The 17,454-nt window shown below is 37.0% G+C and overlaps 3 protein-coding genes across 3 annotated transcripts; 1 reads left to right on the top strand and 2 right to left on the bottom strand.

Annotated features, from left to right (window-relative positions):
• Nucleotides 1-252: 252 nt before the first annotated feature.
• LOC128732522 (uncharacterized) lies at nt 253-1,082 on the bottom strand. The gene is made up of 3 exons (XM_053825788.1): nt 976-1,082; nt 804-918; nt 253-740 (listed from the first exon to the last, which is right to left on the bottom strand). Exons 1-3 carry the CDS (start codon nt 1,000-1,002, stop codon nt 349-351), a joined length of 534 nt encoding a protein of 177 aa, XP_053681763.1. The 5' UTR covers nt 1,003-1,082; the 3' UTR covers nt 253-348.
• A 953-nt stretch (nt 1,083-2,035) lies between these two features.
• LOC128741162 (uncharacterized) lies at nt 2,036-3,367 on the top strand. The gene is made up of 2 exons (XM_053836774.1): nt 2,036-2,243; nt 2,299-3,367. Exons 1-2 carry the CDS (start codon nt 2,101-2,103, stop codon nt 3,119-3,121), a joined length of 966 nt encoding a protein of 321 aa, XP_053692749.1. The 5' UTR covers nt 2,036-2,100; the 3' UTR covers nt 3,122-3,367.
• Nucleotides 3,148-3,994, bottom strand: LOC128741169 (frataxin homolog, mitochondrial). Its single transcript, XM_053836786.1, has 2 exons — nt 3,621-3,994; nt 3,148-3,497 (listed from the first exon to the last, which is right to left on the bottom strand). Exons 1-2 carry the CDS (start codon nt 3,981-3,983, stop codon nt 3,225-3,227), a joined length of 636 nt encoding a protein of 211 aa, XP_053692761.1. The 5' UTR covers nt 3,984-3,994; the 3' UTR covers nt 3,148-3,224.
• Between the last annotated feature and the right edge of the window lie 13,460 nt (nt 3,995-17,454).

Here is a 17,454-nt window from a genome sequence, read left to right as displayed (position 1 = left end):
AGTTTGAGAGAAATGGTGTTTTGAATATCTGGGACATGCGTAGTTTTATCTGAAATGTTAGCGTAAGTTTTTTCAAACACGTCTACTTAAAGCTTCCGGACCAAATATAACACTAATGTTGCTACCGGTTTTCACCACCTGAAAATCAAAAATAGACTTACTCTTTATAATTTAAAAATATGTTTATTAAATAACTTCCAGGTAACCATCAACTCTGTAAGAATGAAGATTAAAGCATTATTGTGAATAATAAATAGAATATTAAGTACAAAAAAACAAAATCGAGATTCTTTTGTTGGGTTTTGGGTATAGAATAACTATGCTAATTAAAAAAATGTGCAAAATTACCTAATGATCTAAATTTACAGGATATCTTGCGAAACCGCCATTCCACTTATCCAAGCAATCATACGCTCTGGACAATCCGAAGTAACCAGCCAGAAACACTAGGCCCATAAATGCCAGAAGAGAGAATACACAGATCAGTACACCAACCAATAGCATTGATGCTACTGTGATCAGTGTGCCTTCGATGAGTACGAATCCGGTGAATGTCATAATAGCGGTGGCCAGTGTGAAAAACACAAATAGCATAAAGGGAAGAGTAATAATGAACAGTCCACAGGCGATTCCGATTGCCAGTATAGGATGCCTTCTTAATGCATCGTAAATGGAGGTGGCCAGTTCCTTTATACGGTACCAGACGATTAAATTGTTGACGAACGCGTAAATCAGATTGCCTATTAAATCAGCGCAGTGTTAGCTAAATGTTGCTGTTGTGTAATTTATGGTAAAATAATTACCGTATAGTGTACTTCGTTCAAAAACGAATCTAGCGAACTCTTCGCTGCTTTGGCCATTTCTCTGTCGGTTTTCAATGTGAGGTAAACTTTGACCGTCCAGTAAAACATCCTCCTCCTAGTGCAAAACTTGAGTTCAAATGATATTGTTAATATAATAATTAAACTGTTTTACCGATTCTCTTCCGTTTATTATAACCATAACCTTCGTTTACAACCGTTAGAAGATATTTATTGAGTTAGTTAAATATGAGAAATTTTGAGCGTTTCGAGTAAAAAGTGTCTATGCTCTAGAAATAAAGGTTAACAATATAGAAACAATAATAGTTGTATACAACTTGTATCTAGCTTGCTAATTTGCGGTTGTGTTGGTGGTTTGTTTTCCCCCAGTTTGAAAAACGTCCTGGAAAAACCAACAGCAGCAGCAACAAATCGCGTGTATACGTATATATTATACGCGGCATATATAGTGTGCGTATACGGTAGCTGTCAGCCAATGTAATATATACAGGTGTGGCAATGTTGGTTAAGTGGTGTTAGTGCAATGAAGAAGTTTCATCATGGTGTGGGTGGAATCGTAAATCGACCAATCACGATGAAGCGTGACGTCAAACTCCAAAAACAAACTCCATTGGCCGACGCGGTTTGTTTTTGGAGTTTGACGTCGTTTTCTGATTTTCCGCTACTAATACCATCAAATGTCTTCATCTGCCGCACCTTTTTAAACTCATTGGCTGTCAGCAATCTCAATACTTTTTTAAAGGGCCATGAAGCCCTATAAATGTATATGGGGAACACTGAAAAATTGGTTCACGTTCACGGCTTATTAAAAGATAAATAATATCGATATTCCGCAATAAATGACAAAGCGCAAATATCAACTGATCTCCCATCTCTGAGTCTAATATTCAGGGATACCAGATTTGCAGATTTGTCTGCAAATTGCAGATTTTTGGAACGGTCTTGCAGATTATTATAAATTTGCAGATATTTGCAGTTTTTATGACTTTTATTGTTTTGTTGCAGATTTTTGTTCGAAGCTCTTTAAACTTTCACAGACTTCCTAAAAAAGTGTGCAGATTTTCGCAGATTATTTTCAAACCAGAAAATTCGAGTAGCCGGAAAACTGCTCGATTTTTCAGGTTTTCGAGCAGGTGCAGACATTTTTTTAGAAAATATGGCATCTCTGCTAATATTTACCAAATCAATTTTTGATCTTTTGTAGTTGTTATAAATACATATTATTTTTGGTTTGAAGAATATCGTCGCATTTAAGTATATTGTTTTCACCTTGGTTTTAATGAAGCGTAAATATTGGGGATCAATAGAAGATGGCAGTGACAAGAAAAAGGAGGTCGCCAGCAACGAAATTATACTTCCAATGACAAAAATGGAAAAGTTTCAGCAAATCAAACTTCCGTACACAATAACGCGAGAAAAACGGTAAGATTGTTTCATATTGTGTACGCTGCAAGGTTTAAATAGCGAATCTTTCTAGCATTCCATTGAAAAATCCTTTAGTAACACAAACCGTCGAGGTGATGAATCAAACGGAAATGATTCAAACTTTGATTGATACCTATTCTACCAAGTCTGGACATAGCTACATCCTGAATCCCTGTCAGCTAATGCCGAATATAGATTTCCCACCGGCCAATACTGCGGATTTAAATAAAAACGAGAAAATTCTGCGACCGCTATGGTTTGCTAATCCTCATGAAAGCCGATTCACACGGGGCGAACCGAGGAGTTATCCTAAATTGACAAAACCGGTGTTAATACAAGCTCTTCGAAAAGTTACATGTGGTCTCCTAAGGGTTACTGGTTTTTCCGAGATAAACGAGTCTGCACTGATCATGATGGTGGATGGCATAGACCAGTACATGCGACTGCTTTGCGAATCAATGAGAGATGTATTAATCAGTGAGACCCGTGAAGCAAAGTTTACTTTAGATATCCTTACGCTAGAAAAAGGCTATTTCGCCGTCAGTAAACGGAGTTTAACTAACTTGCATAACTACTACAAAGAATTAGGCAATAAGAATAAAACTGAGATTCGTGAATTTAAAGATATTTTTCAGGAATATGACAAATTGCTGCAAGAGAACCACCTGTCCGCAGCACAGAGCATACATCAGACAAGTAGCAAGCTAGAAACGGTCAAAGAGGAAGAATACATGAAATATCTTGATGGCGCACAGCAGTTGCAGCAACATTCTCACCTCGAAACGTCAAGTGCCGGCTCGTCGATGGTAGATACAGCTTCCGCAATTAATATAATAAATTATTTAAATGGCGAAGGCAGTACTGGGACAGATTAAACTGTTCTTTTGTTAATTTAAACATTACTGCTTTTAATATAGAAATTATTTTATAATAAAAATCTTTTGCAGCTAAGTTATAATATAACTAGATTATCATCAATTAGTTACTGCTACGCTGACTATGCGGTAGGGATAGAAATTCCACGTCTCTTTGAACAATTTCACGTAATTCTTTTTGCAGCAGTTCATGCAAGGATATGCCATCATGTTTATACACCCAGCATCCTTTGTTGATGATGGACTTATCAGGAATAAAATCGTATCGTTTCGGTCCACTAGTTGGTGAACTAAGCCAAATCTGCCTGTTCGGCGATTGTCTGTTTATCACATAGGTTCCGTACGGCTCTCCAAAGTTAACTGTCAGCACACCATCCTGCAATTATCAAAGTTAAAACACAATTGATGTAAGGCTAGGGTAGATTTATCTAATTTATCGATCAGACCGGTAATTTAGATAACCTAAACTAGCCTCTAGATGACTGATTAGAAATAGTACCCCATATGTGACATCCGCAGATTTTAAAAAACTAGTTTCCTCCACTAACTTCTCCATATAATCACACAACGATTCCAAGGTCTCAGAGCATACCGATTCAAATGTAACGGAGTCAATCAGCGAAGTAGCAATAAAGTCATTCGGATTCATTGAACTTGCATTTCTTGTCTGCTTGTGTACACGTACTGTGCCGAAAAGATGACCGCAGATTGCTTGCTGCTTGATTGACAATCGTTTGCAACATAGTTGATAATTGTTTGAAGCATGGTTTGCACAATGTTCGTAAGTTAACAGCGATGCTAAGCGTATATTACGAATAGTATTTATGCGAACCAAAATATTACGAATTGCGACGAGCTGCATTATTTTCAACTGTGATTTACTCTTACGCTGATCAAGTGAAGATAGAATTAAGTAACAAAAGGGCGAATGTCGCAAGCGTAAACAAACCGAGCGAGGGTTGATTTTCCTTGAGTGACTATACCGTGGACCCCCGTTCGTTTGACCGTTTTTAATCTTTTAAACACTTTTTAATTTGAGCCCCGCTGGTTTGCACGATGTGCAAATTAAAAATGGTTCAAATGTCATTCTCAATATGGCATCATTTGCCTTCGCAGACATTGCACATAAACACGATTTATTTGTACTGATCTAGCGTTTTTAATTCTAGTTTAATCAGTTTCACATTTCGTTTCCCAACGATTACGATAGAAATCCGATCGGAGAATAACATATTCGCTGTTTGCAACTACCAACTAAACGAGACTAAATCAAACCACCAAAACAATAACAAAAGAGCAGGGCGGCTAGTTCATACAAGTTTCAGCATATTTAGGGTTGCTAGTTGTTCAAATTAAAAACGAACCCCGTTAGTTTGCATGAGGAATCGTTCAAACGAACGGGGGTCTACTGTATACTTCCCAAGTAAAGCCTAGTATCCAGCTGAAAAGAAAACAGCTCAAGAAAAAATCCTGTTATTTACCGAAGAAAATTTGACAACTGCAAGGCATGCATTTATCTGTCAGTTTTTCTTGTGGTAATAATTGCGCCGGATATTATTCCGTACGAAAAAGTGACGTTTCAATTCACTTGCATGTAAAACTACGCCATCTGAAAGTGAAATAATATTTCTTGTGAGGTGCATACTGCTAAAGAAATCGCAAATGGAAAATCTTTTCTTTGGCATTTCTTGGCCTATCTTTTCGCCCATTTCTTTTCAGGTCGATACTATAGGCTTAACCAGTGAGCACTTAAAGAAGCAGAAATCTAGCTTTTTATTAGCCTATGGTGCGCACCATATCGTGCAGCATAGTTCAATATGCCTATAAAAAGCTGCTAGAAAGCCGGTTTTGGCGAAATATCCGGCTACATTAGTGCTTGGAGCTTTACAAAAGTCATAAAACGTAACGCCTGTTGCGTAACGGTAAAACGTCAAACATAAAAAAATGCGAAAAATATATTGTACATCCTTTTTTATCTTCCCTCTCTGTTATGCTTATATGGCGTACTTTGTTGACGTTTCAAGATTGCTTTTTGTTATTTTCTTTTTCGGTTAGAATCTTGGTTAGAATTGAACCGCCAGCCAATCTGTCGATAGGAATAGGAATAGAGGAGTAGGGCAACGCCTTTACCAGTTGATCTGTAAACGGTTTTGTTTTTCACATATCTTCCTTAAGTTGCGCCACAGACTAACAGACGTAACACCTCGAACAAATTTTTCAGAAAAACGTCGTACTAATGGTAATGCTACATTTTGCAAATAACACTAGCACCATCTGGTGCAGCTATCGCGCCGCGCAAAGCGATTGAGAAATTCATTGTCTATCTCATCTATCCCTTAAGTACGCATTAAAAGAAATTTCGAAACCTCCTTGCACTCACACGACATTCCATGCTAAACTGTAAAATTGTTTGTGAGAATAATAGCAAAAGTTATCCTTTCTCTTTTCTCCTCACACGAAAACCGTAATTCTCGACACGCTCGACCCTCACGTCGATTTCAGCAGGGATAGCAGAAGCTTGCATTTGTCAGCCAATTGAAGATTTTAGCAGTTCGTGACATCGTGGATCGTGCGCATAGATTCCAATGAAAAGCAATGGAAACTTTTGGGAAAATTCATTTTTATGGATTCGTGATAGCATTCTACAAAATATGTGGGTTTTTTCAGATCACGTCACGATAGAAGCAAAAATGTTTACGCTTGTCGCTTCAATTTTCAAAAAGCGCTTATTACTTCAAAATTTCTGGCAACACGAATTTTCAATTTGTAATGTATATAAACAAAAGTTTGACATGCTGGATGCTGGTGAATTTATTTCGATTTGCTTGCATTTTAGTTAAATTTATTAAAAGTGATAGTTGCTCGTAATACAAGTAATAGTACAGTCGAATAATCTTTTCTTGAAGTTTTCGCCAACTAAGTAAACCAAGGAATTGCCTTCCTTTAATCGCGAAAATATAAACAGCTTTTCGATCTGGAAAAAAACAGGTGCGATGGAACGAAAAGTAATTTTCGACTATTTATAGTCATTCAACTTTCCCACTCGTACGACAACCCTTACCTTTTGGTCCTGGAAAAACACGTTTTTTGCCGGCAGGTAAGGAGCGATACCGGCATTTGCGTGTTTTGCTAAATATTATGACCGATGAAACGCCGTGTTGGACCGCCGCTCGGCGTCTTGATGGCCTTGATAGCATCAGTGTATCCGGAATTGTCAAGGCGAGTAAGTTGTTGCAATACAAATTTCAAACCGTTCGCTGTATAAATTTGTGCTATATTTTTTCAGAAACTTCGTCAATTGGTTTCACTTGTTAAGTTGTTTAAAACGGCTTGGCTGCACGAGACTTCTATAAAACTGAACTGGAAGTTTTCAGCATTTTTTTTCGGTACCAATTCAATAGCTTTTTCACCCACGGCTGTGAAATACGACATCGGCCCATAATACATTATGGGTCTTCCAGTCATTCCAGGATGTATACAGCTACACTTGCGCTTTATCAAATCGAGATTGGAATACCTCGATTCCTAACATCCGTAACAGTGTCTTCAGCATGATGAAACATTAGACAGAAGTTTAAGCACCTCAACCGGACGTTAACGATAATGGTGCTAAAAATATAACAACAAGCTCAAGCGTAACGTTTACGAAATTACATTGAAAACAATCGAACTAAAATAAATCGTTCACCTACAAGTTTGAATGATTGTTAAAATAAAGTTTGAAAGAGATACGACTAATACTTTAATAGTTTTCTTACAGATGGCTAGTTTTTGTTCATTAGCAATATTGCATTTAGTTCTAACCAGTGTGTTTAGGAGTGAATTAGGGATGAATGACAAAGTTTTTTCACATTTGATTTATTAGGACTGCATAAACTTTACATCGGGAGATTCATCCGCAGTGCTTTTCGATTGCGTTTACCTTCATTAAATTTGCGCGTAGAAGCGATTTGCAGTTTTTGTTTGATTTTCACGTCGCGCAAAAAGCACTGTATCAATGTATTAAATATCTTGTCTATAAGTAATTCGAAACATTGGCGGCAAACAGACATTTCAAAGGAATCATATTTTATATATTCTTTTAAACGAGTTTTAACGTTTCTTCTATTTTGGTATAAGAATCGGGAAAATTTTTGCTTGAAAGCTGAAAAGGCTGTTAATCCAATTTCAAAAAGCGCATTACTTGGATATACGCTGACTTTTTTTAGTTTACAGAAGATGTAATTTCCATCGTCGATGTCTTCCACTTGGGCTTTAAGTTTTTTCAGGCATTTTCGGTGCTTCAATTTAGCAGCGGCTGCTCCAGTAATGTACACAAGGCCATTTAAATCCCGAGTTGTGTAAGACCCTGGACTAATACTTTTCAAATCAACAAACTTGTAAGTGAAATTAGTTGGAACGTCGGTGAACTGTGTGGGATCTTCAACGTGTAAGTCGTCATGATTTAGCAGTGGCATAGCATCATCTACTTCGCAGTTGGACCCGAGACACAACTTCTCGTTCGCAGATAATGCTGCCTGCCGGAAAGCTGATGCAAAATGATATGCGTTAGGCGCATCATTGCGACCACATCGACGTCGAATTTCAGAAAATAGGTTTTCGACGCAGTCCTGACATAAAAAATTCGTACATAAATGAGTGCAACCAAACTCAGTTTTTAACTTGTTGTATAACCAAGTTAAAGCAGAGATGTTGCCGATCAATCCATCTACGTAGTTTGGCCTTCTTTGCTTTGAAGTTAGCTTTTTTGAATCACCACGAGCCTAGATAAATGAAGTGTTTATAATATATTTAAATCTTTTATGTATGTTATGTTTAAATTATTTGCCTTTTTAATATTGAAGCAAGTGTTTTTTGTGAAGTACATGGATTCTAAGGTTTCTGTAGCCGCTGCTAAAAAATGCCAATGGCAGGAGTCTTCTACTAATGCTTCACGATATGGCTGGGAATCGCAAGATAATTCAAATTATTTTATTAAATACTAATTAATATACAAATACCTTAGCTTTACTGCCAAATGGCTTAGCATTAAAAATATCAAACAGCTGGTCATGAAATTCTGCATATTCTGCAGTATTTAGCGCAGATTTTGGCATATCGGATTCCTTTACGTAAAATTGTATGCCTTTCGCAACTGAGAGGCTTAGAGTACGAGTTGCTTGTGCCACGTTCATCGCTCTGAAGGGAGCATTGTAGATGCATTTATCAGACAGCTTCGGAACGAGCCGTGGCACTGCATCTCGATCTACGTTGAATAATTTCACAATATCATTAAATGAGCAAATTTTTTTTTTAAAAACCGCGTTGTGCTTCATTAGCATACTCTTTGCATTTTTTATTAAATGCGGTGTATCATACATTATCACGAGTTCAGCTCCATCGATGTTGACTACAGGGTTCGATCGTGTGGCGCCTGCTTCTTTAAACATTTTAACGTTTGTGGTACATTGGTCCATTGTCAGAACTAATGGATACATAGTACGAAGCCTAAGTTCATGGACAGTATCCTTTATCAATTGAAGCTGAATTTTACTTCCTAATGTATGATGAGCAAGAAAGTATCCTACAGCCTGAAATTTTTTATTTTGTTTGTTTATTAAATTAAATGTATTAATAAACAATATTTATTTTACCTGCTTGAATCGTTTACCATTTTTACCTAATGTTGTGGATGCTTCCCAGTGACTATCTGCCAACGTACTGATTCCAGCTATCATTATTACTACTGCCTCAGTCGCCAGTACCATAGGATCGTTTTTTTCAATTTTCTTCTTTTTGCCATGGCTTGGAAAACCAATGAACAAATCAGTCTTAGCGTTGTACATAAGCTCTGGTTTAATAGACATTCCATCAATTGAAATTGTAACAGCTTTTTCTTTTTTGGAAAACTTTTTTATCTTCATTGCCAATTGGTTTAGAATAGTTATATTAAGACCAGGTTCTAACGAAACATCTGAATTCCATCTTCCGATGCTCATCTTTGTGGGCAGACTCAATACATTTGATCGACGCAAATAACGGAAAGCAGATGGTCCATATAAATAGACTCTTCGTGCGAACTTTTTGGTTGCCTCGTTGTAACGACGTGCTTTGGGCTTTTTTGTGGAATTTAGTATACTGTTGAATAATACAGGATTTTTTTTCAGCGCTTGACCAAGTTGTACATCATGATTTTTTTCTTTCTTTAGTAGTTTGACCGTATGTTTCAAAGTAGCTATTTTAGTGTTCTTGTGCATTATAGATTTCATTCTCCAGTTATTTTTACGCACAGAATGTCGCAAAGAACGCTTTACGTTACATAGTTCATCCCGTAGCTCAAAATTACGTTGAAGTTGTGCATGGTACATAGCCTTGTAATCCACCATCGAATTGTTTTCATCTTCTAATCTATTAATATTGTTATTTTCATCGGCGCATTTTGTAATGTATTCGCTACTATTGTAGTTATTTGTATCATATGGAGGATCACTCTCGATTTGTGCTATTTCCTCTTTGATTTTCCGATTTGTATGCAACATGCAAACTGAGGTAGATTTTTTTTCAAGGTCGCAGTGAGGTGCAGTTCTTTCATCATAGTTAATCGAATATGAATTATCGTGCTCAAACTTTGGTATTTGGTCACCGACATTTACTACATCATTTAAGTCATCTCCTATATCAAGTACTTTCGGTTCCGGTAAATATGTTGCGTGTCCATTGAAGTCCCAAGTATTGTCTACTACTTCTAGCTTAAGCCAATTCGAATTAAATATCCTCGCCTGTGACTGCCCAATCGTTTCATCGAGCCTAAAATACAAAGGTATTGCTTAATGTGGTTTGTGAATTGATTGTCGATATTACCACTCTGTGTTATATTCAGAATCACTTTGGACGTGTTGGACCTCTAGGGCGATAGTTTGGTATTTATCCCAAATTTGTTCCTTAATGTTGTGGGAATCAGATTCTACATGGCCATCTGGCCTGAGCACTGATGCATCTTCTCCAGCTTCAGATACCTCCGAAAAATTCCCCTCGGTCGGCGTGTCCCACACATCGTCTATAGCTTCAAGTTTCAGCCAGTTGTTGTCATACTCTCCGGATCTTGATGGAACCGCTGTTTTTTTGAGTCTATAGAAGATAATAAAATGGTTAATTTTGTTTTCAAATTCGCTTTAATCAGTTCTTGTTACTGTTTTTTCAGGAGCGAAGGGTTTTCGTAGCACGTTGAAGCAAAGTGATCAGAGCAAACTTTTAATTTCCGAACAGATTCTATTCCTTCTTTTGCGAAAATTTCGGATAACTGTTCCGAATTGCAAAACTGTACCCAAATTGCACAACTATAAAATAATATTGTTTATTTTCCGTAGCTTATTTAGAAAGAGCATTTTACCTATTTTCATCGCGAGGGAAACCGTGAAAAACTTTATTTAGTTGTTTTGAATCGTTATTTTTACAGCAATAATATTCACATTTTCTTCCCATGATGAGCTTTCTATATACGATTTATAAACAAATTGAACAGGCGGAAAAAATCGTGATTCGCGTGTACGAAGCAAGAAGAAATTTTGCTGGCTGCTCGCACTTAGAAGAAAACTCGTTCAGAACTGTCAACGATGGCGTGATGGCAAAACCAAAAATATTTCCCTCTCTTTTTTTCACACATAAATCTATAAACAAATATCAGCAACTTCGTATTCGCGAATAAACGTCAAATATTTTATACTAGCAGCGCCACTAACGACGTTTTCGCGCGGCGATGGTTTTATGAATGCAGGTTTGAAATGAACGTTTTTCTTGGCGATGGAACGAACCTTCAGTGTTACGTCTGTTAGTCTGTGGGATAACTTTTGCTATTATTCTCACAAACAATTTTACAGTTTAGCATGGAATGTCGTGTGAGTGCAAGGAGGTTTCGAAATTTCTTTTAATGCGTACTTAAGGGATAGATGAGATAGACAATGAATTTCTCAATCGCTTTGCGCGGCGCGATAGCTGCACCAGATGGTGCTAGTGTTATTTGCAAAATGTAGCATTACCATTAGTACGACGTTTTTCTGAAAAATTTGTTCGAGGTGTTACGTCTGTTAGTCTGTGGTTATCCTTTCTCTTTTCTCCTCACACGAAAACCGTAATTCTCGACACGCTCGACCCTCACGTCGATTTCAGCAGGGATAGCAGAAGCTTGCATTTGTCAGCCAATTGAAGATTTTAGCAGTTCGTGACATCGTGGATCGTGCGCATAGATTCCAATGAAAAGCAATGGAAACTTTTGGGAAAATTCATTTTTATGGATTCGTGATAGCATTCTACAAAATATGTGGGTTTTTTCAGATCACGTCACGATAGAAGCAAAAATGTTTACGCTTGTCGCTTCAATTTTCAAAAAGCGCTTATTACTTCAAAATTTCTGGCAACACGAATTTTCAATTTGTAATGTATATAAACAAAAGTTTGACATGCTGGATGCTGGTGAATTTATTTCGATTTGCTTGCATTTTAGTTAAATTTATTAAAAGTGATAGTTGCTCGTAATACAAGTAATAGTACAGTCGAATAATCTTTTCTTGAAGTTTTCGCCAACTAAGTAAACCAAGGAATTGCCTTCCTTTAATCGCGAAAATATAAACAGCTTTTCGATCTGGAAAAAAACAGGTGCGATGGAACGAAAAGTAATTTTCGACTATTTATAGTCATTCAACTTTCCCACTCGTACGACAACCCTTACCTTTTGGTCCTGGAAAAACACGTTTTTTGCCGGCAGGTAAGGAGCGATACCGGCATTTGCGTGTTTTGCTAAATATTATGACCGATGAAACGCCGTGTTGGACCGCCGCTCGGCGTCTTGATGGCCTTGATAGCATCAGTGTATCCGGAATTGTCAAGGCGAGTAAGTTGTTGCAATACAAATTTCAAACCGTTCGCTGTATAAATTTGTGCTATATTTTTTCAGAAACTTCGTCAATTGGTTTCACTTGTTAAGTTGTTTAAAACGGCTTGGCTGCACGAGACTTCTATAAAACTGAACTGGAAGTTTTCAGCATTTTTTTTCGGTACCAATTCAATAGCTTTTTCACCCACGGCTGTGAAATACGACATCGGCCCATAATACATTATGGGTCTTCCAGTCATTCCAGGATGTATACAGCTACACTTGCGCTTTATCAAATCGAGATTGGAATACCTCGATTCCTAACATCCGTAACAGTGTCTTCAGCATGATGAAACATTAGACAGAAGTTTAAGCACCTCAACCGGACGTTAACGATAATGGTGCTAAAAATATAACAACAAGCTCAAGCGTAACGTTTACGAAATTACATTGAAAACAATCGAACTAAAATAAATCGTTCACCTACAAGTTTGAATGATTGTTAAAATAAAGTTTGAAAGAGATACGACTAATACTTTAATAGTTTTCTTACAGATGGCTAGTTTTTGTTCATTAGCAATATTGCATTTAGTTCTAACCAGTGTGTTTAGGAGTGAATTAGGGATGAATGACAAAGTTTTTTCACATTTGATTTATTAGGACTGCATAAACTTTACATCGGGAGATTCATCCGCAGTGCTTTTCGATTGCGTTTACCTTCATTAAATTTGCGCGTAGAAGCGATTTGCAGTTTTTGTTTGATTTTCACGTCGCGCAAAAAGCACTGTATCAATGTATTAAATATCTTGTCTATAAGTAATTCGAAACATTGGCGGCAAACAGACATTTCAAAGGAATCATATTTTATATATTCTTTTAAACGAGTTTTAACGTTTCTTCTATTTTGGTATAAGAATCGGGAAAATTTTTGCTTGAAAGCTGAAAAGGCTGTTAATCCAATTTCAAAAAGCGCATTACTTGGATATACGCTGACTTTTTTTAGTTTACAGAAGATGTAATTTCCATCGTCGATGTCTTCCACTTGGGCTTTAAGTTTTTTCAGGCATTTTCGGTGCTTCAATTTAGCAGCGGCTGCTCCAGTAATGTACACAAGGCCATTTAAATCCCGAGTTGTGTAAGACCCTGGACTAATACTTTTCAAATCAACAAACTTGTAAGTGAAATTAGTTGGAACGTCGGTGAACTGTGTGGGATCTTCAACGTGTAAGTCGTCATGATTTAGCAGTGGCATAGCATCATCTACTTCGCAGTTGGACCCGAGACACAACTTCTCGTTCGCAGATAATGCTGCCTGCCGGAAAGCTGATGCAAAATGATATGCGTTAGGCGCATCATTGCGACCACATCGACGTCGAATTTCAGAAAATAGGTTTTCGACGCAGTCCTGACATAAAAAATTCGTACATAAATGAGTGCAACCAAACTCAGTTTTTAACTTGTTGTATAACCAAGTTAAAGCAGAGATGTTGCCGATCAATCCATCTACGTAGTTTGGCCTTCTTTGCTTTGAAGTTAGCTTTTTTGAATCACCACGAGCCTAGATAAATGAAGTGTTTATAATATATTTAAATCTTTTATGTATGTTATGTTTAAATTATTTGCCTTTTTAATATTGAAGCAAGTGTTTTTTGTGAAGTACATGGATTCTAAGGTTTCTGTAGCCGCTGCTAAAAAATGCCAATGGCAGGAGTCTTCTACTAATGCTTCACGATATGGCTGGGAATCGCAAGATAATTCAAATTATTTTATTAAATACTAATTAATATACAAATACCTTAGCTTTACTGCCAAATGGCTTAGCATTAAAAATATCAAACAGCTGGTCATGAAATTCTGCATATTCTGCAGTATTTAGCGCAGATTTTGGCATATCGGATTCCTTTACGTAAAATTGTATGCCTTTCGCAACTGAGAGGCTTAGAGTACGAGTTGCTTGTGCCACGTTCATCGCTCTGAAGGGAGCATTGTAGATGCATTTATCAGACAGCTTCGGAACGAGCCGTGGCACTGCATCTCGATCTACGTTGAATAATTTCACAATATCATTAAATGAGCAAATTTTTTTTTTAAAAACCGCGTTGTGCTTCATTAGCATACTCTTTGCATTTTTTATTAAATGCGGTGTATCATACATTATCACGAGTTCAGCTCCATCGATGTTGACTACAGGGTTCGATCGTGTGGCGCCTGCTTCTTTAAACATTTTAACGTTTGTGGTACATTGGTCCATTGTCAGAACTAATGGATACATAGTACGAAGCCTAAGTTCATGGACAGTATCCTTTATCAATTGAAGCTGAATTTTACTTCCTAATGTATGATGAGCAAGAAAGTATCCTACAGCCTGAAATTTTTTATTTTGTTTGTTTATTAAATTAAATGTATTAATAAACAATATTTATTTTACCTGCTTGAATCGTTTACCATTTTTACCTAATGTTGTGGATGCTTCCCAGTGACTATCTGCCAACGTACTGATTCCAGCTATCATTATTACTACTGCCTCAGTCGCCAGTACCATAGGATCGTTTTTTTCAATTTTCTTCTTTTTGCCATGGCTTGGAAAACCAATGAACAAATCAGTCTTAGCGTTGTACATAAGCTCTGGTTTAATAGACATTCCATCAATTGAAATTGTAACAGCTTTTTCTTTTTTGGAAAACTTTTTTATCTTCATTGCCAATTGGTTTAGAATAGTTATATTAAGACCAGGTTCTAACGAAACATCTGAATTCCATCTTCCGATGCTCATCTTTGTGGGCAGACTCAATACATTTGATCGACGCAAATAACGGAAAGCAGATGGTCCATATAAATAGACTCTTCGTGCGAACTTTTTGGTTGCCTCGTTGTAACGACGTGCTTTGGGCTTTTTTGTGGAATTTAGTATACTGTTGAATAATACAGGATTTTTTTTCAGCGCTTGACCAAGTTGTACATCATGATTTTTTTCTTTCTTTAGTAGTTTGACCGTATGTTTCAAAGTAGCTATTTTAGTGTTCTTGTGCATTATAGATTTCATTCTCCAGTTATTTTTACGCACAGAATGTCGCAAAGAACGCTTTACGTTACATAGTTCATCCCGTAGCTCAAAATTACGTTGAAGTTGTGCATGGTACATAGCCTTGTAATCCACCATCGAATTGTTTTCATCTTCTAATCTATTAATATTGTTATTTTCATCGGCGCATTTTGTAATGTATTCGCTACTATTGTAGTTATTTGTATCATATGGAGGATCACTCTCGATTTGTGCTATTTCCTCTTTGATTTTCCGATTTGTATGCAACATGCAAACTGAGGTAGATTTTTTTTCAAGGTCGCAGTGAGGTGCAGTTCTTTCATCATAGTTAATCGAATATGAATTATCGTGCTCAAACTTTGGTATTTGGTCACCGACATTTACTACATCATTTAAGTCATCTCCTATATCAAGTACTTTCGGTTCCGGTAAATATGTTGCGTGTCCATTGAAGTCCCAAGTATTGTCTACTACTTCTAGCTTAAGCCAATTCGAATTAAATATCCTCGCCTGTGACTGCCCAATCGTTTCATCGAGCCTAAAATACAAAGGTATTGCTTAATGTGGTTTGTGAATTGATTGTCGATATTACCACTCTGTGTTATATTCAGAATCACTTTGGACGTGTTGGACCTCTAGGGCGATAGTTTGGTATTTATCCCAAATTTGTTCCTTAATGTTGTGGGAATCAGATTCTACATGGCCATCTGGCCTGAGCACTGATGCATCTTCTCCAGCTTCAGATACCTCCGAAAAATTCCCCTCGGTCGGCGTGTCCCACACATCGTCTATAGCTTCAAGTTTCAGCCAGTTGTTGTCATACTCTCCGGATCTTGATGGAACCGCTGTTTTTTTGAGTCTATAGAAGATAATAAAATGGTTAATTTTGTTTTCAAATTCGCTTTAATCAGTTCTTGTTACTGTTTTTTCAGGAGCGAAGGGTTTTCGTAGCACGTTGAAGCAAAGTGATCAGAGCAAACTTTTAATTTCCGAACAGATTCTATTCCTTCTTTTGCGAAAATTTCGGATAACTGTTCCGAATTGCAAAACTGTACCCAAATTGCACAACTATAAAATAATATTGTTTATTTTCCGTAGCTTATTTAGAAAGAGCATTTTACCTATTTTCATCGCGAGGGAAACCGTGAAAAACTTTATTTAGTTGTTTTGAATCGTTATTTTTACAGCAATAATATTCACATTTTCTTCCCATGATGAGCTTTCTATATACGATTTATAAACAAATTGAACAGGCGGAAAAAATCGTGATTCGCGTGTACGAAGCAAGAAGAAATTTTGCTGGCTGCTCGCACTTAGAAGAAAACTCGTTCAGAACTGTCAACGATGGCGTGATGGCAAAACCAAAAATATTTCCCTCTCTTTTTTTCACACATAAATCTATAAACAAATATCAGCAACTTCGTATTCGCGAATAAACGTCAAATATTTTATACTAGCAGCGCCACTAACGACGTTTTCGCGCGGCGATGGTTTTATGAATGCAGGTTTGAAATGAACGTTTTTCTTGGCGATGGAACGAACCTTCAGTGTTACGTCTGTTAGTCTGTGGTTGCGCTTTGGGAGAATTACCTACCTTTTATTTTCTTTTTATGTGATGGCATACATGTATATAGAAATATTTCTTGCATATTATCCGTATGCATATGCCCTATAGATTCGTGTTGATGTTTATTCAATCGGCGGTGCAGGATTTTGCGTAAGACAAAAAGAGAGGGAAGCATTTTTTCTGTTATCACGCGTACGTTCGCAAGGAGATTTCCTGCAAGTGTGAGCAGTGTTCAAAATCTCTTTTGATGCCGGTAACCGCAATAAAGCCTGCTTAGAGCATCTAATCAGCTTTCCATAGTGCTTCAAGTAAATATTTATTCAGCATTGAGAATGCCATTTTAAAGCTGCTATGCTTTGACAATGCTGAATTATATCTGGCAGCATGTAACTTGCAAATATAGAGCAGCTTTCAAGCTTAATTCAGTGCTTAGCGGTTACCTGGGTTGTATTTATATTTGTATATATTGTGCTTCCCGAGAAAATATTTCGTTTTTCAGCTTCATATAGTTGTGCGCAAAGGTAAATCATGTATTATTGACAGTGTAAGCACGTGTAAGTTTTCTATGTTTATGCTCTTCCCAAGCAACCAAAAGTTCGAATATTACTTGACACGCGAACTCGAAAGTTCATAATTAGTTCAGATTCAGTTCCGTGGAACTTTCACGCTGATTAGTAGTGTATATCAAGTATATGTGGAACTAAATGCTTTAAGAAGTGCTGCGAGTACTTCATAGATACTTCAAAGCTATTAGGATGCTACATGAAGTTCTGAAGTAACTTTAGTTGCTAACAAGTTCTGCGTGTTGCTTTTTTGTTTATATTTCTGGTGATCAAACCAGCAGAACCTGAAACTATTGGAGATTAATTTTTATT

This window comes from Sabethes cyaneus, chromosome 1 (genome assembly GCF_943734655.1).
Source record: "Sabethes cyaneus chromosome 1, idSabCyanKW18_F2, whole genome shotgun sequence".
NCBI lineage: Eukaryota > Metazoa > Arthropoda > Insecta > Diptera > Culicidae > Sabethes > Sabethes cyaneus.
This window is presented reverse-complemented; position numbering and strand designations above follow the sequence as displayed.

Bases quoted from the DNA above. Each gene is read 5' to 3' on its own strand.
- LOC128732522 (XM_053825788.1), bottom strand. From the start codon at position 1,002: ATGGTTATAATAAACGGAAGAGAATCG. The intron at 919-975 runs GTAAAACAGTTT...GTTTTGCACTAG, and splicing joins TAATAAACGGAAGAGAATCG to GAGGAGGATGTTTTACTGGA. The intron at 741-803 runs GTAATTATTTTA...CTGATTTAATAG, and splicing joins TGAACGAAGTACACTATACG to GCAATCTGATTTACGCGTTC.
- LOC128741162 (XM_053836774.1), top strand. From the start codon at position 2,101: ATGAAGCGTAAATATTGGGGATCAATAGAAGATGGCAGTGACAAGAAA. The intron at 2,244-2,298 runs GTAAGATTGTTT...GAATCTTTCTAG, and splicing joins ACAATAACGCGAGAAAAACG to CATTCCATTGAAAAATCCTT.
- LOC128741169 (XM_053836786.1), bottom strand. From the start codon at position 3,983: ATGCAGCTCGTCGCAATTCGTAATATTTTGGTTCGCATAAATACTATT. The intron at 3,498-3,620 runs GTACTATTTCTA...TGATAATTGCAG, and splicing joins CTGCGGATGTCACATATGGG to GATGGTGTGCTGACAGTTAA.